Source organism: Equus caballus, chromosome 8 (genome assembly GCF_041296265.1).
Source record: "Equus caballus isolate H_3958 breed thoroughbred chromosome 8, TB-T2T, whole genome shotgun sequence".
Lineage (NCBI taxonomy): Eukaryota > Metazoa > Chordata > Mammalia > Perissodactyla > Equidae > Equus > Equus caballus.
The window spans coordinates 54,112,526-54,135,275 of NC_091691.1; the positions used below are offsets into that span (position 1 = coordinate 54,112,526).

At 38.8% G+C, this 22,750-nt stretch overlaps 1 protein-coding gene across 2 annotated transcripts in view; it reads left to right on the top strand.

Annotated features, from left to right (window-relative positions):
* Positions 1-22,750, top strand: part of TTC39C (tetratricopeptide repeat domain 39C) — a 105,080-nt gene that overhangs the window by 36,970 nt on the left and 45,360 nt on the right. For both annotated transcript variants that reach the window (XM_023647571.2, XM_070220840.1), the window contains exons 2-4: positions 10,370-10,418; positions 12,671-12,799; positions 14,932-15,046. In XM_023647571.2, coding sequence (XP_023503339.1) covers positions 10,370-10,418; positions 12,671-12,799; positions 14,932-15,046 — 293 coding nt within the window. The remainder of the gene's footprint in view (positions 1-10,369; positions 10,419-12,670; positions 12,800-14,931; positions 15,047-22,750) is intronic.

The following is a 22,750-nucleotide window of genomic DNA, read 5'->3' on the forward strand; positions in this document are numbered from 1 at the left end:
TATGGGCTTGGGTTGATGGTGATCTTCTATCTGGTAATTCTTTTTGAATCTGGGAAGGAAGGTCCATCAGATGAAGTGTTGTGAAGTGTGGAGATGGTTGGTTTCTTAAACAGATGTGTACTGGGGGCCGTTTACATGACAGGTTCTATCCTGTGTGGTCAGGACAGCAGCACATGGCAGAGATGGGGTTCCCACTCTCATGGAGCTTCCAGTCTTCAAACAAACAAATAAATAATGGGATAGATATCAAATAGTACTAATTGCTCTGTAGAGAATTAAAATATAGAGGTGTGATGGAGAGTGATTGGAGGCTTATTAATGTATCCTCTTAAAAAAGAACACTAGAGAAGAGAAAATCAAAGATGGAAAGTAGCCTTTTTTCCATCAAGTAGGATGTTAGAGGAAGCCTCATTCATCCACAAAAAGTATGGTAACAAAGGATGACTTTGTGAGTAAAATTAACAATCTACCCACTTTCTGTCACTGTTTATCATTATTGGACTGTTTCTTTCTAGCAGCCAAACTGGACTGTGTAGGCTCCGTCAATAGCAGGCGTGTTCTTGTTCATCTTTGTATCTCCTCTGCATAGCACAGTGCCTGCTGTATACTTAGTGTTCAGCAAATATATATATATATATTTTTTTTTTTTTTTTAAAGATTTTTTAATTTTTTTCCTTTTTCTCCCCAAAGCCCCCCGGTACATAGTTGTATATTCTTCGTTGTGGGTCCTTCTAGTTGTAGCATGTGGGACGCTGCCTCAGCGTGGTTTGATGAGCAGTGCCATGTCCGTGCCCAGGATTCGAACCAACGAAACACTGGGCTGCCTGCAGCAGAGCGTGCGAACTTAACCACTCAGCCACAGGGCCAGCCCCAGCAAATATATTTTGAATGGATGAATGAAACAAAACTAGATTAGAACTTTCCTTATAGCCTCATGTATAGAAGAGGTCGCTTTTGATCTACTTTTAGTCTGCAGAACATTATCTGGTTATGACTGGGATATGTGATTTTACAATTAAAAATCCGTTTTTTTAAATGTTTTTTGAAAAAAAAAATGTACAGTTTCCTTTTAGATAACTTTGATGGAAAAAAGGAGCCACCTGGAAAACCAGTGTTATTTCTTTGACGTTGATAGTAACTTGTATTTCTTTTGTTGGGCCTGATTTCTTAATCATTTGACTTGGATAGGGTTGACATTTTAATCCTTCACCAAGGAGGCTCAGAGTCAACTGTGCGATATGGGAAACCACTTTAGAACCGGAAGTTGATCATAGAGAATTAGAAGATGTGGAGCAGGGAGGTGCATGGACCTGGGTACCTCTCAGACCTGTGGGGAGGTTGGTACTTAGTGAATGGGATAGATCCACTGATATTTCTCTGGAAGTGATTTAACTTTCGAGAAAAACCATAACAAGCTTCAAAAGGGGACGTTCCACTGATGCTCTCCAGTTATATATGAAACCTCTAGGGATGTTCTATGTAACACATAAAGGAAGCGTTTGTAGTACTTTTTAACTAAGGTGCTTTCAGAATAGATTTTTCCTTTTGAAAAAATATTGTTAATAACCATTATAAATCATGTAAAGAAAACCTTCTAAACAAACCTTTTCATGTTTTATTTTCCTCAGCCATCATCTGAGGGAACAGGGTACTTTTCTTCCTAAACTTTTGGTTTAGAGTTTTTCCTTCATCACTTCTGAGGTGCCTTTTCCTTTTCTGCATGTGCTAGATGCTCTCTTTAATAAATGTTGAATGAATGCTGCAAGAATGAGGTGCTGAAAACGTCCCTGTTCTTCCTTGCTCTCACCGTCTGAGTAGAGAGAAATCTTTCAGTTTCTCTGGTCGTTGAGTGGTAAAAACTTTTATGCTCTTGGCACTGACAGGCCAGACATTCCTTTATTATTGCTGCCACATCTTCAAATTAAACTTGAGGTCTCCAAGTAGCTCACCATAATAGTTTCCCATTTTTGGGTGATGTTAAAAAGTAAGTTCAATAAATTTGGAAAACAGAGTTCATTGCAGAAGAATCAAATTAATCTTATCTATTGATTGTTAACACAGTGTTCTCAAAGTTTGAGAACTTGAAATACAGGGTGATAAAAATTAAGCCAATTGCCCAGGAACCACAAGTACAAGTTCAGTGAGGTCTGCATTCAGGCGGACGGGGTCTTGAGAAGTTTAGACATCTCAGCGCTCTATCTCTTTAGTACTGACTGCAACATATTTTAGTTTTCAACTCACCTTTCATTAAGCTCCTTATTATAAATAAAGCCTTTTATTTATTATTTTTCTTGGTAGGGTGGGGAGGAGTCAGCGAGATAGAGGGAAGATTTCACTATTAAAAATGAAAAAAAAAATTAAATAAGGTAATTAGTTCAAATAGCAAGAAAATGTGTGGTTTTAGTTGATGTCCTACTGGCCTTCTTTCTTCTTTTTATTTTGAAGAGGGTGCATTTAACATCTTGTTTACACTACTCACATAGATAATATAAGAAGCAATCCCCAAGTCGTTTGCATTTGGTTTTGGAAAACAATCAGGGACTGTTTTGGGGAGGAGCCTCATGTGAGTGTCTCTCTCTTTGCTTTTGGGGCCGTTTCAGGATTAGCCTGTGCTGACAGTACCCTGGGTCACAGTGGGCACAGCCAACCCTCAGCTTGCCATGAGTGAGGAAGTCACTCCCATGTAAGCAGGCTTTGGCTGTTTTGGTACTGAATCTCCCTATTATTCTATTTGGTTGACTAGACGATATATTCTGTTGAGAAATTGTATCAGGGCAGCAACTGAATCACAGGGAGTATTTGGAAAGAGTAAATTGACTTAAGTGATGCATTTTTCTCTCTGAAGGGTGTCTAAATGTAGGGAGGATATCTTTGGTGACACTACTGAAACAGAGATGGTGATTAATGTAGTTTTAGTCGTGTCTGTTTATCCCCCCACATGCACACAGTTTGTCCTTGAGGGAATCTCGTTTAATCTTATTGCCCCTCACAACACATACTCATTTTTTATTGTCCATACATATTGGAACATAGTGTACAGAGAACTTTTGTTTTTACATTAAATTTTATCAGGCATTTTTCTAGGTCATAATATTCCATCTGGTTATTTTATGAGGCATTTATTCTATTGTAGACTGTTTTTTCCCATTTTCAAAACATTTTTAATTGTGGTAAAATATACAGAACATAAAATTTACCATTTTGCCCATTTTTAAGAGTACGGTTCAGTAGTGTTAAGTACCTTCACATTGTTGTGCATCTCATCTCCAGAACTCTTTTCATCTTGCAAAGCAAACTCTACACCTGTTAAACAACAGCTCCTTTTTCCCTCCTCCACCCAGTTCCTGGCAACCACCATTCTACTCTCTCTCTAAATTTGACTACTCTACGTACCTCATATAAGTGGAATCATATAGTGTTTTTCTTTTTATGACTGGCTTATTTCACTTCACAAAGTGTCCTCAAGATTCATCCATGTTGCAACATGTGTCAGAATTTCCTTCCTTTTTAAGACTGAATAATATTCCATTGGATGTATATACCACGTTTTGTTTATCCATTCATCCGTTAATGGACACTGGGGTTGCTTCCTCTTTTGGTTATTGTGAATAATGCTGCGAGAATGCAGGTATACAGATATCTGTTTGAGTTCCTCATTTCAGTTCTTTGGGATATATACCCATAATTGGAATTGCTGGATCATATGGTAATTCTATTTCTAAATTTTTGAGGAACTGCCATACTGTTTTCCATAGTGGCTGCACCATTTTACTTTCCCACCAACAGTGCGCAAGTGTTCCATTTTCTCCACATCCTTGCCAACACTTGTTACTTTTTGTTGTTTTGATAGTAGCCATCCTCATGGGTATGAGGTGGTATCTCATTGTGGTTTTGATTTGCATTTCCCTAATGATAAGTGATGTTGGCATATTTTCATGTACATGTTGGCCATTTGTATATCTTCTTTGGAGAAATGTCTATTCATGTCCTTTGTCCACTTTTTAATTGGATTGTTTGGTTTTTTTTGTTTAGTAATAGGAGTTCTTTCTATAGTCTGGATATTAACCCCTTATCAAATACAGTCATGCACCACATAAGGACGTTTTGGTCAAGAATGGACCACGTATACGATGATGGTCCCATGAGATTAGTACCATACAGCCTAGGTGTGTAGTAGGCTATACTATATATATTTGTGTAAGTATACTCTGTGATGTTCGCACAATGACAAAATCACCTAACGACACATTTCTCACATACCCCTGTCATTAAGCGAGGCCTGACTGTAAATGATTTGCAGATATTTTTCTCCTATTCCATAGGTTGCCTTTTCACTCTGTCGATTGTGTCCTTTGAGGCACAGAAGGTTTTTATTTCGATATAGTCCAATTTGTGTATTTTAACTTTTGTTGCTTATGCTTTTGGTGTCAAAGAAATTGTTGCCAGATCCAATGTCATGAAGGTTTTCCTCTATGGAGACAGTTTTTTTTAAACTCTGGTTTTCCCTATTCTGGATAATGTTCCAATGAATGACTTCATGCATTTAGCTTTTTTCTTCTGTTGGCATTATTGTACTTTACTTTCAGAAAGAAAAATGAAACACTGAAGCAGTTTTGTCCCCTTAAAGCCCATTTTTGGAGATACCAGCGAAGGCAGAGGACATCATTTGTCCTGTTAGCAAAAGTTGTTTCTGAAGGCAAGGGGACAGGCTTCTAGAGAGGCATTTGGTAATGCTTGCTTGGTGATTGTATGAAGTTAACTTACGTGGTTCTCTGGTACTGTGATTCTTAAAACAGCGTGGGTCACATGAGCAGCATGGCAGAGCTCCCTTAAGAGCATACAGGGGTGAATTTATATGCCTATCTCTTCACCCCTCAGGTCCGAGGTCTCAGGCTGCAGTGACAGATGAGGAGGACTACTTTGGGCTGATCAGGTTCAGGTGGCCCTGGATTTTTACATTTGAAGAGGGGAAAAGTCATTTTGGAGAATTCTTCTAAGAATTCAACATTATGTATGTGGACAACATTTTCAGAGAAACCAAAAAAATTCTATCCATTGCCACTGTGTTTGGGGGATAAAATTACATTTGAAGACACATATTCAATTTGTTCTTTTTCATAGCTGTGAACTATTCCTTTGAATGAATATACTGCAATTATTTGATCCATTCTAGTGTTGATGGACATTTGAATTGTTTCCAGTTTGAGGCTACTATGAATAACACTACCATTAACATACCATACATGTCTTTTGGGGACATAATAATTCGATTTTGTTGTGTATATGTATACCCAGCAGTGAAGTTACTGGATCATAGAGTGGGCATATGTTTAATTTTAGGATGCTCCTAGACAATATATGAGAGTTCCACTTGCTTCATATCCTCACTAACTCTGGTATTGTCAGTGCATGTAAGTATGGCCAATCAGATGAGAGTGTAGTGGTATCTCATTGTGGTTTTAATTTGTATTTCCCTGACAACGAATGCTTTTCAGCACTTTTTAATATTCTTATTGACTTCTGGATATCCTCTTTTGTGAAGTGCCTATTTAAGACTTTTGCTCATTTTCTGCTGAGTTGTCAGTCACTTTTACCGATTCACAGGAGTTCTTTATATATTCTGAAGATGGGCTTGTTGTTGGATATGTGTATTGCGAATATCTCCTCCTGGTTTCTGATTTGCGTTTTTCAATCTCCTAAGAGTAAACAGAAATTCTTAATTTTAATTAAGTTTTGTTGTTGGGTAATGTAGATCTCCAGATTTGTTGTTGTTCTTTAAATTTGATTTGAACATTCTAATTATTTTGTTATTACATATAAATTTTATAATCAACTTTTCAAAACACACAAACACACACAAACTCACACACTCACTCATACTCACACTCACACACCCCGTGGATTTTGCTTGAGATTGATTGCATTGAAGCTGTAGTTCAGTTTAAGAGAAATTAGCATCTTAGCCATGTTGAGCCTTCCAATCCGTAGGAATTGTGATTCTCTTTATTTAGGTTGGTGGTTCACAACCAGGGTCGATTTTACCCCCAGAGGACCTTTGACAATGTCTGGAGACATTTGGGGTTTCACATCTCTGGTGGGTGGCTGTGTACTATTGGCATCTTACAGGTGGAGGACAGGGATGCTGCTCGATGTCCTATAACACATAGGGCAGCCCCCACGACAAAGAATTATCCAGCCCAAGATGTTAAGAATGCCACTGTTGAGAAACCCTGATTTAAGTCTTTAATTTTTCTTAGTAATGTTTCGAGTTTTCAGTGTAGGGACATTGCACATTTTTGTTAGATTTATCTTTAGATAATTAATATTTTGGTGCTATTGTGAATGATAATCTTTAAGTTTCATTTTCTAATTGTTGCTACTGTGTGTACGTAGGTATTTATGTATATGTGTGTGTATATGTGTATGTATATATATTTGCTGTTTTATGTATCTCTTATATGTGTCTTTATTTGTCTGTTGTTTTATATTCCTTTTATTTTAGAGATTCCCTTTCAATCTCTTTATTCCCTGTATACTGTTGTATTGTTGTTGAAGAATCTAGGATCTATTTTGTCTTGTAGAATTTCCCACAGCTTGGATTTTGCTGATTGTATCAACATGGTGTTTAATATGTTCCCTTGTCTTTATGATCACTGCCCATATACATTAATTCATTAGATCTGAAAAATGAGAGGCTCTGATTCTATCATTTTCTTTTTCTTTTTTCTTTTTTTTGGTGAGGGAGATTGGCCCTGAGTTAACATCTCTTGCCAATCTTCCTCTTTTTGCTTGAGGAAGATTGTCATTGAGCTAATATCTATGCAAGTCTTCCTCTATTTTTTTGTATGTGGGACACTGCCACAGCATGGCTTGATGAGTGGTGTGTAGGTCCATGTCCAGGATCTGAACTTGTGAACCCCAGGCTGCCAAAGCAGAGCCTGCAAACTTGACCACTACACCACTGGGCCCACCCCCTGCATTTTATTTTTTAGCCTAGGGTATTTTTGTAAAGAGAACCCTTCTCCCAACTAATTAGTCTGAGTCCATAGAGAAACAGCAGGATAAATGCTTATTCTTTCCCTTTTTTTATCAGTTTTCAAAATAATGAGTTGGTTCTCTAGGATTCTCCATAGGCAACCAGTGAAGTTGTTTTTTCTTTTTTTAATTAAAAGTATCATTATGAACTTACGGTTTAAACTTATTTGGTATTTCAATCCATTGCCGTTTTTTATCCTTATTGATGATCAAATTGTTCCATGTTTGGCAAGTGGGAACCTCTTCAAGGCCCTAGTGTATTTTTTATGACTTCTTTGCTTTCTGCGGTAACAAGAAATTCCAGGCTCTTGAACATTTCTTGACTCTGACCTGGAATCAACCATTTCTTCAAGGAGTGGTGGTCTCTTTTACACAGTGTATTTAGAGAGGGTGCCAGGCATGCGTAATGCCACTGAGTGGTCGTTGTTTCTAGTCTTTTCCAGTAGACAGAGCTAGAAAAGATGTATTTTTTTTTTTCTTAAGATAAAAAATCCAATGAGTTTGCATAGCTTTTCCTGTTTGTATTCTGGAATCTAAGATTTTTAATTAACTTTGTTTTTTTTTTTCTATGCACAAAATCCTGTGTCTCAACAAACACCAACATACCTACACATTGCTTTATCACAGACTACCTATCCAGCAGCCTTAGAATAACAATTACAACTTGACTGGTAGAAATATGATTACTGAAAAGAAATTAAATGTTTTTTGCCATCTTTTGGGGTCTGTTTTTAAGGATGTTTCATAATAGAGATGTGCCGTCACATTACTGTGTTTTAAAGTCGCTTGGAACAGTTCTACTCTGTGTGGTTATGGTACCAACTGGATTTGCATTTAAGTACATGTAACTCATTTTAGTTTTTATTTTTAGGGGTTGCGTTATTAAAATTTAATTTGGTGTTATTGTGATGTACAACATTTACATGGTTCCAAAGTCAAATCAACACAACAAAGTACATACAAAGAAGCTTCATTTCTATCCTTGTTTCTCTATCCCTGTTTTTGTAGGTATCCATGTTTTACAAAACTTTATGGGTTATCCTGCCATTGTTTTTTTCAATATCACTGAATATGTGTATATGCTCCCTTCTTTTGATTACGTGGCATTTTCACTACGTGGTCTATTTCACTTGCCCCCTCCTCCTTTCTTGGGTCTCTGGTATTTAGAAAGGTTTGTATTTTGGTTCTGATGCTTACCTTTACACTCAACCTTTGCATAACACCCTCACTCCCCTCGTGTTTGGGTCTTTGTTTACTCGTTCCTATGATGAGCATGTTGAAGTGAGCTAGGAGCCTCTTCCTTCTCCTCCCTTAGCATCAGTTTTGAAGCAATGATCCTTGTACTCTTTGGGAACATTTCCCTGTCTCCAAAATGAATAAGTTTTATGTAGAAACACGTGTGGGCCAAAACTGATGAAGATGAGGTAAATTAATGTAGGATCACTTGAAGTATGTCAAGTTAAAAAATCAAATGGACTAAACAAGTGAACGTTGTTCAGTTAAGCTCTTGGAACACCGGGTAGTGTGCAGCACTTGAGAGGATGTCGCTTGTGGACGAGGTCATTATGGAGCGTCTCATGTCCACAGTACTGTGGGGTTTACAGAGACAGTCCTCAAGGAGGGAAGAATGTTTCCATTGGGCTGGCTTTTCACTTCAGTGATAAGATGGTATGTGAAGTACTAAGGGCTAGGCTAGGGTACCATGAATAATTAATAGCCATGGCTCTCAGAAACCTAATTTTAGTCAAGAACAGGAACAAGGAGCAAATGTAGCAGCACTGGCCCTAGTTTCAGCTTCTTTTATTTCTCAAATGGCAAAGTGGCTAATGTGTAAGCAAGGAAAGGGGAACACTAATCAGCACCCGATGGAAATGTGTCTGTCCCGAAAGGCAGAGTTCTGTGTCGTTCATCCTTCACTGATGCATATTTGTGTGTAAGGCATGATGATGAGGGATAAGAGGCTGAAAATAACATTTTAGAGGGGACACTGACATGCAAACCAAATTATAATACGGTGGGAGCCTATACTGGTATTCTAGGTAGAGCTGTGGAGTGGCAGAACTAACGTCCCCCCGGGGCAGAGTGGAAGGATGCTGGAGACTGCACAGTGTGCTGTTAGCTGTGCTGTTTGAGCCGGATCTATGGGTGTGAGAGCTAGTGGGGGATCTTCACAGTGAGTTCACCTTCCTAATTTTTTCTTGTAGATTTAAGTGTCCTGTTAAATGGGGGTAAGCAAACTATTATTCACTGTAGAATTTGAGTAGGTACCAAGTAGATGGGGGAAAAAACGGTAGCAGAAGATTAACATTCCAAAGAAATTGAGTTTCTAATCCTCCATTCTCCCCCTGCCCCCCCCAAACACATACACACACACCCCACGAGAGGAAAAGGCATGTGTATACCATTTGACTTAGCAATGTTACCTCTAGCAGTTTATCCCAAGAACATATTTGGACTTGCCTGCAAAGATATACGTACAAAGATGTTCATCCAGGCATTGAGTATGTTTGTGTGTGTACATATACATATATACATATAAATATGTATGTTCTCTCTACTCGTACCCACTCCTCACCTCCTCAACACATGCACACTCACTTTGGACACAAACTAAATTTCCAATAGGGGACTGACTACATTGTTCTTGCCGTGTTTATAATGATGATATATTATTTATGTAATAAAAAATCAGTAAAATTATTTTTCAAGAAAGCAATTACAACTTGCTTTCTCTCTTAGTGCAATTTACAGAGATTTGGATTTTGTACTGGTTGTGAATTTGAAACAGAGAGTTTATATTCTTTAAATTGAATTTGTGTTAGTTTGGTTTGGTTTCCTGGTTGGCTTACATGTAAAATTGGATAATGACTATGTATTACGGTGGGGGAATGACTGACTTTTGGGAGGCGTTCTTAAAGTTCTTTGGATAGGATAAGTGAGTTTTTGAGATCTGGCTCAGTGGTAAAATCCTTTACTCTAAAAATGATACATATTTTATGTATGTAAAGTTTTGAACACGTTTTGCGTTTTAAAAATGGGTATTAGTCATCTTCCTTTGGCCGTGTGTGCGGATGTTGGATTGGTTACTGAGGCAGTCTCTGTTGTAATTGGACTTTCTTGTTCGCCTTGCTTTGAAGGACCAGGGGCAGAATCTATCCTGGCAGACAGATCTGTGAACCTCCTTGCCTCTTTAAATTTTTTTTAGGGTAATTTAATGGGCTTGAAGGCCTTAACTTTTATCCAATTATTAGGACTATGTGGTGATCCTGATGGATCAATTGTTTTTAAAATAACAGTTTACAATAAAAATAATTTTATTTTGTTTCCTTAACAGAAATCATAGCCCGTTAATGAGTTTTGGAGCCAGCTTTGTCAGTTTTTTGGTAAGTTGATGTGGGGGGAGGTATTGGTGTGAAGGAAACAAATGTATAAAGTATAGGATTTAGTGGCTACTGGCTGTATAGATACAGAACTTTTAGAGCTTAAAACTAGAAGTAAGTTTTTGCCTGTTAATCAAACCTGTGTGATATCTTCTCTTCCCTATTTTGAAATAAAATGCTGGGGCCAGCCTAGGCCAAACGGTTAAGTTCGTGCGCTCCGCTTCAGTGGCCCAGGGTTTCTCAGGTTCAGATCCTGGGCATGTCCTGATGATTGGACGGGCACTGCTCATCAGGGCATGCTGAGGCAGCGTCCTGTGTAGCACAACCAGAAGGGCCTACAACTAGAATATACAACTGTGTACTTGGGGAGATTTGGGGAGGAAAACAGAGAGGAAGATTAGCAGCAGTGTCAGCTCAGGGCCAATCTTCCTCACACACACACACACACACAAAATCCTTGTGGTCAGCCTTGACTTTAAAAAAAAAAAAACAAAATAAAATGCTCATACCTTACTTCTAGAGTATTAAGTTTTTCCTAACCAAAATCCTTTTTAAAATAAAAATGTAATTGAACGACCTTTCCAAAAATTAAAACTGCATTAGAGTTAAAAAAAAAAAAAGTCAGACTTTGGATAATAAAGGTTTGCTCTAAAATTATTAAATAAGTGTGGACTGGAAGACAAGTTAAATTAGCAAAGCTAAAATTTTTCAGTTACTGTTATATTTTCAAATATTAATATTTAGGAAGTGAGAGAATAGGTTGCAGTTAGTTTTTAAAGTAAATTGGGCAATGTAGAAAATTGGATGCTTTTATTTTTCAGAAACGCTTATCACATAAACTACCTTCAAACACACAGTTTTTTAAAAAACCATCATAGAATTGTATAACAGCAAAAAAAATTCACGAGTAGAATCTGAGAGAGGTAAAATGGAGAAAACATTTAGATTCCAGATTTAGAAAGATGTCAGCAAATGGGCATGTTGGCATGTCATGTGCATCCTTGCAGCACCCATAGGCAGCAAGCTGGCTTCTGGTGACATGGATTTTTATTCAAGCTATTTATTTCCTCTTATTGCCAGGCAATATAACAAAATTTTAAGGCCTACTGTTTGCAAGAAAACAGTTGTTGATGTTAAGCAAAGTGGTGCTGGGTAGGAATGGCAGCATGAGTTCCCACGTAACTGCACAGGCTTGGCAGGGGGTGGGGGGGGAGCTGGGGAGCTGGGGGGAGTGGGGTTGGGGGCGGGGGTGGGGGCGGGGAGGAGGCCCTGGCAGGACTGGGATTTGGTTGGGAAGAAGAGTGTGGAGGGGAGATTTGGGCACAGGTGGCTGTGGTCTGGTTTGTCTAGAACAGAAATCCGAGGAGACCTAGAATGCCAAGGTGGCGCTGGCTGAATGTGATAAGGAATGGAGAGCTAGATACAGTGAGGTCATTAGGTCCTTCCAAGAACCTGGTGTCCTCTCTGCCCTGTAGCCTGTTCATCTCAGTAACCTCAGTTCTACTGGGTGGAAATAGCAGGTTTTCAGCAGAGGAAAGCTTACCGCTCCCAGTCAAATGTGCCCTGAAGAAAATCTACCAGCATCAGGTGCTTGGAAACAAGCTGTCAGTGGAATTTTTCACTGTGGACAGTATGAAATGAGTTCCTTATAAGTGAACTCATGGGAATTGCTGTCCCTGAAAAGACTGATGATTTTCAGAGCACCTCCTAGCTGTTGTTTCGTTAGCCGTTTTTGTGCAGCACTTGAGGCAGCCAGGGATCCGTGTGTGGGTAGAATGTACTTTTCACAGAGACTCTGTTATAAAAACTGAATTAAGTGGACCAAGCAGAAATTATACAGGGTTTTTGTTACTGTATTTAATAACAAAAAAATACTGTAGAACAGGAACTGTAAGAACATTTGTTACCATGTAGTTTTTCGTGCCAGTGTAATACAAGTAGATTCTTATTTTATATTGAGATTATAGTTTTTTTAAGTGAATAGGGTTTGCTGTAACATTCTGGTTCTTTAGCTTGCAACCAGCAGAGACAGGACACCGGGTTCTTGGAAGGACCTAAGGAACTCACTGTATCTAGCTCTCCCTTCCTTATCGCCTTCAGCTAGCACCACCTCGGCCTTCTAGGACTCCTCAGTATGACTCTTATAACTTAAATGGTTTTTTTTCCCCTAGTTTGGAGTTTTGTTGCAATAAGTTGGCCTAAATTTTCAAACAGTTACTGATTCATTTGTTCTTTCCTTATTTCTTTCTTGGAAGAATGCCATGATGACATTTGAGGAAGAAAAAATGCAGTTGGCGTGTGATGACTTAAAAACTACAGAAAAGCTATGTGAAAGTGAAGAGGCTGGAGTAATTGAAACAATCAAGAACAAAATTAAGAAGAATGTAAGTACTTTGTCTCCAGGTTGTCAACTGTGTGCCACTTACGGAGAACATTGCTCATTTACTTGGTTTTTAGGATATAACTGAAAGCACTAAATGTTTCTTAAGGCTTTTGATTATGTAAAATGTATTTCTTAAAACAATAGAAGCTCCCTGCAGTCATTAGAGCCATTCTCTGCATGTTCTTTTGGTATCTTAAAATTACCTTCTTCCATAATGGGCCCTGTGGCAAGGGCTTTTGTAATGAGGCTTTCACGTACGCGTCTAACTCAGATATGTTGCATTTTGGCATAATTCGGGAATTCAGGCGTTTACGTACTTTTCCCCAGGCCTCACCAGCTTTTGGTTACAAATAAAGTCACAATTACCTTGTAATTCACTCTTCTTGATTTTGCTTTCACCTTTCAGTGCAGAAGTTCTAGGATTCGGAGTGGCATCTTCCTACCCTTATATTTCTGGAGTGGAATGCCCATGGGTCTCGCATATATCACATATTTAGCTGACAAACCTGTCTGTTGCTTATAGTGTTCAAAAGCCTCATTGTCTTTTCTTCTACTCCTTCGTTTGAGGCCAGGGCGTCTTACCTCTGGTGCGCCAGGAGTATCGTCTCCTGGTGCTCCAGAAGGGCCAGAGTTTTCCACAATTCCTTTCTCTCCAAACCCTAAATCCAGTCAATTACCAAGTCCTGTTGACTCTCTTTCTTAAATACCCCCGGAATTCATCTGCTTCTCTCCATCCTCTCTGCAGTTTCCCTAGGTCAGCCACCATCTCCACTTGCTTGAGACAACCCTCACTGGCACTTCTGCCTCCAGTCTCACTGTTCTCTAATCCATTCTCCATGAGACGGTCACTAAAATGCAAATAATATATTGCTAGTTTCATTCTCCGTGTCCCCACCTCCATCATTACCATCTCAGTAGAGTCCAAACTCCTTACTATGGCTGACTTGGCGTTTGCTTTTCCAGTACCTAGAACATTCTCCTCCTCTTGACCTGGTTCCTACTCATTCTTTGGTTCTCGCCAGATGTCATTTCCTCCAGACACTGTTGCCTGAACTCCCATGCCCTGTTGAGTATGTCTCCTGCTTGTTTCCATAGTTCTCTGCACTTTACCCTCCAGAGCACCTAACAGTATTATGTGGTTGTAAGGTCAGTATTCCCTCCTTAGACTGTGAGCTTGTTTACATGTCTATCCTCAGTATCTAGTGCCATGCCTAGCACGTATGTTAATAATTAATTAATTATCATTTATGTAATATAATTAATACATCTTTACAATTTAAAAAACCTTTTCACATGCGGTATTTCATTAGCCCTTCCAACAAGCCTGCACAGTAGACATTATTACAAAGAAATAGAAGCATGGGTAAATTGACATTTGCCTGAGCAAAGAGAGTAATGAGTGCTGCAGTGAGATGTGGAACAGTGGTGACCGTGACGAGTTATGCTCATCTAGAAAAAAGGGAAGCAGGTCACTGTGTCTTGTATACTATGTGTATTATTGTCATATTTGCAGAAATCCTGTCATTTCTTATATCGTTGTAAAAGCATATGAAAGCTATTTAGCTTATTTTGTTCAAATTTGCTTTGTATTAAGAATGCAGTATTCTATTTGAGTGATTTTTCTTCATTTAGAAAATTCTTTATGATAAAGCCCAACATTTTATAAAAAGCGGGACTTTTTGCTTCTTTTATGGAAGTAGTCACCTTAGAGGTTATGACTTAAATTTCAAGTTCTATTTTTCATTTGTTCAGAGCTAATTTTTAATTCCAGAGTATTTTCTCCTTAACTAAAACGTAACCAGCTTTTGACCCTCATGTCTCAGTTGTGTGCACCAAAGAAATGAGTCCTACCTGGAGGTAGATGTCTGCAAAGTGGCTTTTCAGGTCGTCTACTTGGGGGAATGTTTTATACCATTAGTGATTTTTATTTTGAATAAGTAGGAATTTACATCATTTAAAAAAGGGTAAAACTCTGATGTTCTGTATTGACTTTCATGTTTCATGGCTTTCAGTGACTGCCATGATTCACCATTCCTGTGTGAAATCACTTTGCACAATAAAGTAACAGTTGTTTGGAAGGGGTATTGTTCTTGTGTGTGATTTATTGGTGTGTACTTTCTTTCCACTGAACAGGTTGATGTCCGAAAATCCGCCCCCTCTATGGTTGACCGGCTCCAGAGGCAGATAATCATAGCCGACTGTCAAGTTTACTTGGCTGTGCTCTCGTTCGTAAAACAAGAATTATCAGGTATGCTGGAGCGTTATTTTTAACAGCTTTCACTATTCAGTTGACACCATCCATAATACTTTTTTTAGAATGCCTTGTATTTCAGTCTTTGAAGACATGTGGCGCCTCTTTGGGGCATGATACTGATTTATTACTTGAGAAAATTGAAACCGCGAGTGCTGAATGTGTTTTAGCAGAGTAGTTTTAGTCCTAAAGTCTGTTTCATCCTCTTGTCTCAAGATAATTCTGTCATACTTAGAGAAATTACCAGTACCTTTTGTATAGATAGATAGATATTTTTTTCTTTGTGGGAATCAAGTTCTGATAATAACATTTAAAGTGAAATATAACTGGTTTAAATTTAAGTTTTTTTGGAACTTGTTACTGAAGTCTTGAACATGTACTAAAGATTTCCTAAAATACTTGAATGATCTACATTTTAACAACCTTTATCAAGGGATGTAAACTAATTTCTTAATTACTTTGTCCAAGACAGATGTTTCCCAGGATTTTTTAGCTTTAATGTCTTGAGTAGTATGGACTCAAATTGAGTCTCTAATAGCTTGCTGTGAGACTGTTCTAACAGTGACACTAATTCTTTCGCTTATGTAGTTATGTGTCTCTCTGACACTGACAGCAGAAACCTGCCACTTTGGTAGATAGGATTTACTTGGAAAAAAAGGAAATCAATTAAAATTTACATTCAGAAAAGCATTTTCTTCGAAACCTTAAATGAAAAAGGGTACATTGCTGCTAAGTTGTAATATACACTTTTCTTTCCAGACTCCCAGAAACTAGTTTTTCCCTCTTTTCTCTCTTCTCTGCTCTTCAGTTCTCTTTTGTCTCTTTCTCCATCTCTCCCTTGAGGATACTTTCTATTTGGCTCAAGTAAAAAGTGGCATTTATTATTTTGACCTCCAAAATTTGGACTTCTTAGAGTATGTTCTATGATTGTATTTTGGCTTTTTGCTTTCGTTCAGTTTTTATTTTCTCTGTAATCCTCATCTCAGGACTCTCCCAATTAGTTATTTGGTCAAGTTTTCATAGTTTCATTTCATAGTTTGTGTGAATCTTCTATAATGCACTAATACAAAACCCCCCATTTGATGATGTATGACACTGATGTATGTCTGACAGAGCACCAGAACTATCTGGAGCTCTTGGGGCAAGACAGGATCTCTGGCATTTTCTGTGATCTTTTACTACTTTTTCCTAGACTCAAGGCCTTTTTAAAGGAGCTGATTTTAGCTACTAAGAAAATATCTGTTGAGAGAGAAGGATAAACCAAATGTAGTAAAATGTTTGGGGAATCAGGGCGAAGGGTATCTGGGACTTCTTTGTATTAATCTTACAACTCTTCTATAAGTCTGAAAGTATATCAAAATTTTAAAAGTGAGTATATTTATATCTGTCCTTCATTTGTTCATACATCAGTCCATTTAATAAATAATTATTGAGGACGTACAATGTGCTAAGCACTGTGTCATGTGAGCAAACACAGGCCATGGTCCCTGCCCTCATGAAATTTAGAATCATCGGTTAGTACTATTTATTTTTGAAATTACTAAATATTGTTATAGAAAGTTTGGAAAAATATAGAAAAGTAAAAAAAGTCATCTCTTGAAGAGATGTCTCCAAGTCACGACTTAGAGAAAATCACTCTTTATTGCTTATCTTCTATTTTATGTTTCTCTATTTCTTTTTTTCTTTTTTTTTAACAAATTGAATTTATAGTGTTTCAATCCTACTTTTCCCTCTTAGATTATATTTTACATATTTTCCCTATAACTCAGTTTCAAAATATAATTTAAATAATAGCATTTTGGTTTATCCTATGAATGTGCCTTATTTATTTAACCAAGTCCTCTTGCACATTCAGCCGTTCTTTGTTGTGCATTTTTTCTTTTTTTTGTTTCGGTTATTAGTGGAGCCAAATCTATTTTTGTATTTTATCCATAAAATATGTGTATTTATTTCACAAGTTGCCTTCCTGGCCTTTACCCATTCTCCTAATAGGTTGATATTAATCAGTCATTTCATCTTGTTTGTCATAGATTTTTAACAATGCTTGGTTCTTCCTAAAGCCTTATAGTTTATTGAATGTTATATTGATATTGGAATGAAATTCTGACAGACTTGAAAACCTCAGGTTCTAATAAGGTATGTAGTGGTCATTTGCTTTATGAATAGCTCAGTGTTTGCTACAAACAAACATAACCAAAAATGTGCATCATTTGCCTTTCAGAAACCCACAGGGTTATTAGGCTGTAAAAAATGCATTTACATCTTTGTTGGGATCCATTTCTTAGGAAATGTTTTTGATGGATAATTTTCTGGGGAAAAAACCTCCTCCTTGGAGATGTTTGTTATAGGGGCCCCTCCCCCACCCCTTGAGTGGGTGGCACAGAAATGGGTGAGGGCGCACACGCTCGCTTGAGTTCCAGTGAGGGGTGAGTCTGTGTGAATTTTTTAATGCTTCATACTTTTAAAAGAGCTCTTGTGCTTTATCTCATTTGAACCTCTTTCTAATCAATTGTCCCATCAGCTCTTTTTATTTTTCTACACTATTTGATAAGTATCTTTTTAATTTGCTCTATTGTTCAAGAGCTGTTTTCTTGCAGTGAGCATATATTAATTACTTTTGTACCAAAATGAAGTTATTTTTAAAACCTATTTTATGGTACTTGCCACCTTGTTTTATTATGTTTCCTTTTGAACTTGAAGATAGGCCCCATGTTCTGCTATTCTTGGCATAATTTATGCTCAATAAATTTTCCTCAAATGAGATTATCTCCTTGTTTTACATGTGAGGCAGTTTGAAGCCGATTGATTTGGTTGAGGTTGAACAATTTATACAGCTTGTTAGTGATGACAGAACCAGAACCAGAACCTGAGCCACGGGTTTCTTATTTCATACCTGAATTCCTAGGATTCGCACCATTTTCCCATTACCTTAGTTTGGTTACTTGAGCCTCCACCCTCCAAATGGCCCAGAAACCTGGGTTTCTCAAGGCCTTTCCCCTCAACCCCCATTACCACTTGCTCCTTGCGTCCTGTGGAACAAGCCTGGAAGAGGATGACAGTGCTGTTGACTCACATGCTTCTCCAGGCCACGTTCTCTACGATGTCATTAGAGCGATCTTTCTAAAACTTCTTACATCTGTGCTTTAAACACTTAGCAGTTCTGTATCACCGGCAAGGTAAAGTCCAGATTCCTTTCTCTGGTGACATGTGAGAACCTGCCCCCTTCCCAGCCTCCCTGCCTTCTTCCCACCACAGCATCTAGCTAAGCAGAGCTCCTTGCAGTTCCCTGCATGCCCTTTGCTACCTCATGCCCTTGTGTGTACTACCCTCTCAGTTTGGAATGCCACCCCCCTCCTCCAATATTTTTCTCTTGCCTATCCAGGGCAGCTCAGGGCAACTTCCTTCAAGTACTCCTTCCATTGTGCTTACCTTCCATTATAGGGTTCACCAGCCTTGTCTAGGACAAGTACACAGACAGAATGCTATGGTAGAAGCTCTTACCAGATACAATCTCTGCTGAAAAATCTACAAAATATGTTCCAAGATCAATTTAGTGTAACCTGATATTTCATTTTCCAGACGACTCTTGCCCTTTCTCAGGAAGGGCTCCCACCCCCATTATGGGCACGGGGTTTCCTATCCCCTTTCCATCTCCCAGCTGATTAAGGCTGGCGCTAATAGGGGAGGGCAGATGGTCTGTGGTTTTCTCCTCTCTGTGTCATCCTCCACAGGCTCAGATAACGATGGCTGAATGATTTATATTTGACCTTTCAGAGGGCTCTGTGTTCAACTGTTTTCTCTGCTTATTGGAAAGACATGTGCTCATTGGCCGCATTGCTCTGTGTCCAGCTGACTAAGCGTCCCTCCTGTGGGAGCCGCAGTCTGTCTGCTTGGAGCACAGTGCACTCTGTGCCTGGTCCTCACTCAGCCTTCACTCCTCTGCTTGCGGTCTGGCTGTGCTCAGATGTTTCAATCACAGTGTTCGGGACGGGAGTAGGGTAGTCCCGGGGAACCTGTTTCAGTGCCAAGTTGAACTTAGAAAGTGGGGAAAACAAAATCTTTCTCTTCGTGTGTATTAACTTTGCACGTATTTCAGTGTACAATCTTTGACTCAGTGAAGACTTTGGGCTCTATTTACCTGGCTCAAATTAAGGGCCGTACAGCTTGTAATAGACTTTAATATGTGCTTCTAAACATTGGCACCTAAGCTCCTATCTTTGGCAAGAAATTAAAGACATGTTGAATTAATTTCATTTTCATTCCATAAAAATGGAGTTTTTATTTTGTTTTATTAACTGAATTCCATGTGGTTGGCATTGATGGATTTTTACGTTTGTTTTCATTGCTCCCATCCTCTTCTCTACGTCCTCACCTGAGAGATGGACGCCTACAATTGTTTCCCGAACAGTGGTCCCTTCAACCCCAATCTTAGAGATTTCCCTCTCCTCCTGTGCAGGTGTCCCTTCCTCAGCTGGACGTTAGGGACCTCCATAGCTGAGTGCAGCAAGCTGATGCCCTTTCCTGTGTGTCCCCTCTGCCTCTGAGCAGCTTGCTCACGTGTATCTTCCTGCTCATGCTCCTGTTCCTCTCTCCTGGAACGCTGCCTGTCCCTAAGTGCTGTAAAGCTATAGTAGCCTGGAAAATACAGGATAAAATGGAGTTAAATTTTTTCCTGCCAAATTTCCATTTAGGGGTGGAGGTGAGAGGGAGTAAAGTTTTCTGCTGAAATCCTGCAGTACTTATTTTGCACTTTCCAATTTATTTATGGGTTTTATTATATAGAAAACAATTTAATGACAAAAAGGAAATAAAAAGAATAATTCGCCCATAATCTCACCTTTATTTGTTTTCATTCTTCTAAATATGACCCAGTGGATCGTATAACTAAACATGTAGATATATAGTCTTATGCTGCACACTTATTTTTTTCAGGTGTTTTATTTTCTAGTTTTATTGTGGGCATTTGAAGGGCTCAGACTGTCTTATAGTTCTTTTGTATCCCTCAGGTGCCAAGCCCAGTCCTAGGCACATAATAGGAATTTAATCAGTATCTCATTAACATTTTTAGGGTTTTGCAAGTTCTTTTTCATTTTTTGAATCTGTAGCTAGTGATTATTTTCACTTAGATCCCAATTGTGTTTGTGTTCTCAAGACTATATATTTTAGTTTCCTTTTTTTTTTTCATTTTCTGTTTTTCTGTTCAATCTTTGGCTTTTTGGATCATAACTGAGAGTCATCTTTCTTGTTTATGGGCGTATTGGATGAACCCAACCACTTTGTTAGCATACACAGAAGTTTCAGGGTTTTCTTCTTCTTTTTTTTTTTAAAGACTTTATTTTTCCTTTTTCTCCCAAAGGCCCCCTGGTACATAGTTGTGTATTTTTAGTTGTGGGTCCTTCTAGTTGTGCTATGTAGGATGTCGCCTCAGCATGGCTTGATGAGCAGTGCCATGTCCGCACCCAGGATTTGAACCAGCGAAACTCCAGGCCACCGAAGTGGAGCACGTGAACTTACCCACTTGGCCACAGGGCCGGCCCCCAGGGTTTTCTTAAACCTTTCTTTTCCCATAGTGCTTCCATAGGAGAGAAAAAGTCACTGAGTCTCTTAAAGGCAGGATCTATGTCTTATTTCTCTTTGATTCTCCTAGAACAGTACCTGAGATATCATATTTGCTGAGTAAATATATTTGTTAAATTGAACTGAATGAGAAGATATTGTTTCAAACATATATTACTTTTATAAAGTTATTAAAAAAAGTTCCCTTTTAAGGAAAAGCCTCTATAAACTAATTTGTTTTGCTTGTTCATCCTGTCTTATAGCCTTCTTTTCAGTGAACTTGGGCTATAGGACGTTAATCACTCAGAACTTGTGAGATGGTTGTGTTTTGAATTGTGGTCCCCTAGGAGATAGGGTCATCATTTGTCAGAAAATTGATACATTTAAATAAAATAATAGCTTGATTCCATGGATTGAGGGTCCTCAAGACCCTCAGGTTCAGTGATTTGCAAGGACTCAGCGTATAATCACGCTCATGGCTCTGATTTGTGGCAGTGAAAGGATGCAGAGCAAAACCAGTGAAGGGAAAAGGTGCAGGGGGGAATGTCCAGGAAAAATCAGGCACAAGCTTTCCAGGGTCTTCTCCCAGGGGAGTCACATAGGACGTGCTTAATTCCTCTGGCAAGAAGTTGTGACAACACATGTAAAACGTTACCAACCTGAGAAACTTGTTAGAGACTCAGCTTCCAGAGTTTTTATTGGGAGCTGACCATGTAGGCACCCCCTGCCTTGCACATACCCAAATTCTAGACTCCCAGAAGGAGAGCAGGTGTTCAACATAAACCATATTGTTTGTTCAAACATTGTGGGCACGGTGAGCCACTCTTATCAGTTCTGGAAATGGTGGGAACCCTCCCAAATCCACGTTCCCAGATGCCAGCCAGGAGCCAACCTTGGAAGCAGGCCTTTCAGAGGAGAACAGTGGCCTGCTACCTGAACTCTTTCCTGTACAGTCCATACCGTATATTCTTAGATCCCTTTCAATTTAGGGATTAGACTTTTATAAATCAGATTGTATGTTAAATATTTTCTGTAATTTAAAAATCACTTTTAAAAAACTTTTCCTGCTGTTGTAAAGGGCCCAGGAGTCTGGGACAGTTCCTGTTGTCTTACACCTGTGCGTTGGGGTCAGAGTATTGCTGCCATATTGGTAACAGTGCAGAGTGGATAAGCTCTCTTCTGCAGTTACAAGAGAACTGTTTTACAGAAATTCCCTGCGGAAGACCTTTTCCTCAAATATGTGGTGATGATGCTCTCAGATAAGCACAGATAAATTGACTCCCTGTTTCCTTCCACGTCAGAAGGGAAAAATGTTCATGGGAGGAGAGGTTGAGATAGGGCATCGGGCTTGTGTGGGAGGGGCTGTTGGGGCACAGAGCAGGGTAAATCCAATTGTGTCTTATCTCTGAAGTCTTCTTTGTGGCACATACTCTCAAGAAGGCTCTGTTAAGAAAAATTGGCTTAATGGGAAGTAATGGATTCAGCTTTAAAACAGTTCACCCTCTGTTGTGGCATAGCTGCTTCTTCACCACCTTCCTTTGCTGGATCTCTCTAGGCTGGGGCAGCGTGACAGTTTGACCATTGTCATAGACCAAATAAAGCCATCCTGATAAGGTGTGGTTAAGCCACCAATAGGCATTAGATACAGAAGAATTAGGGATTCTTTGCATTTCTGTATTTAACACTAAGAACTTTTTTGTTAATAAACTGGCCATTTGTTCACCCAATAAATATTAATTAATCCTTTCTGTTTGCTTGTTTTGTTTTTTGGCAAATCTCCATGCTTAGTGCTTGGGTATAAATTCAGCAGTGAATTAGACTTAGAACTTGCTCTTGAAGAGGAATGAAACACAGGGCAGACAAATGTAAGAGTTATAAAAGAGGTTTATCAGGAAAGTGCCATGGTAGCTCAGAGACACGGTGAGGTTCATGTTTCACAGAACTCATGGAAAAAAAGTCCAGCTCAAGTGATGCTTGTATGCTTGCATCCATTCATTCATCCTTTCATTCAGCAGATATTGTATACTATGCCCTAGCTCCTGCAAAATGGGCTCCACGCAACAATAAACAAAGAAATACATGGTCTTGCCGAGTAGTCATACAGTGTGGTAAAGGGAAACAGACAACAACTAAGGAATGTATGCC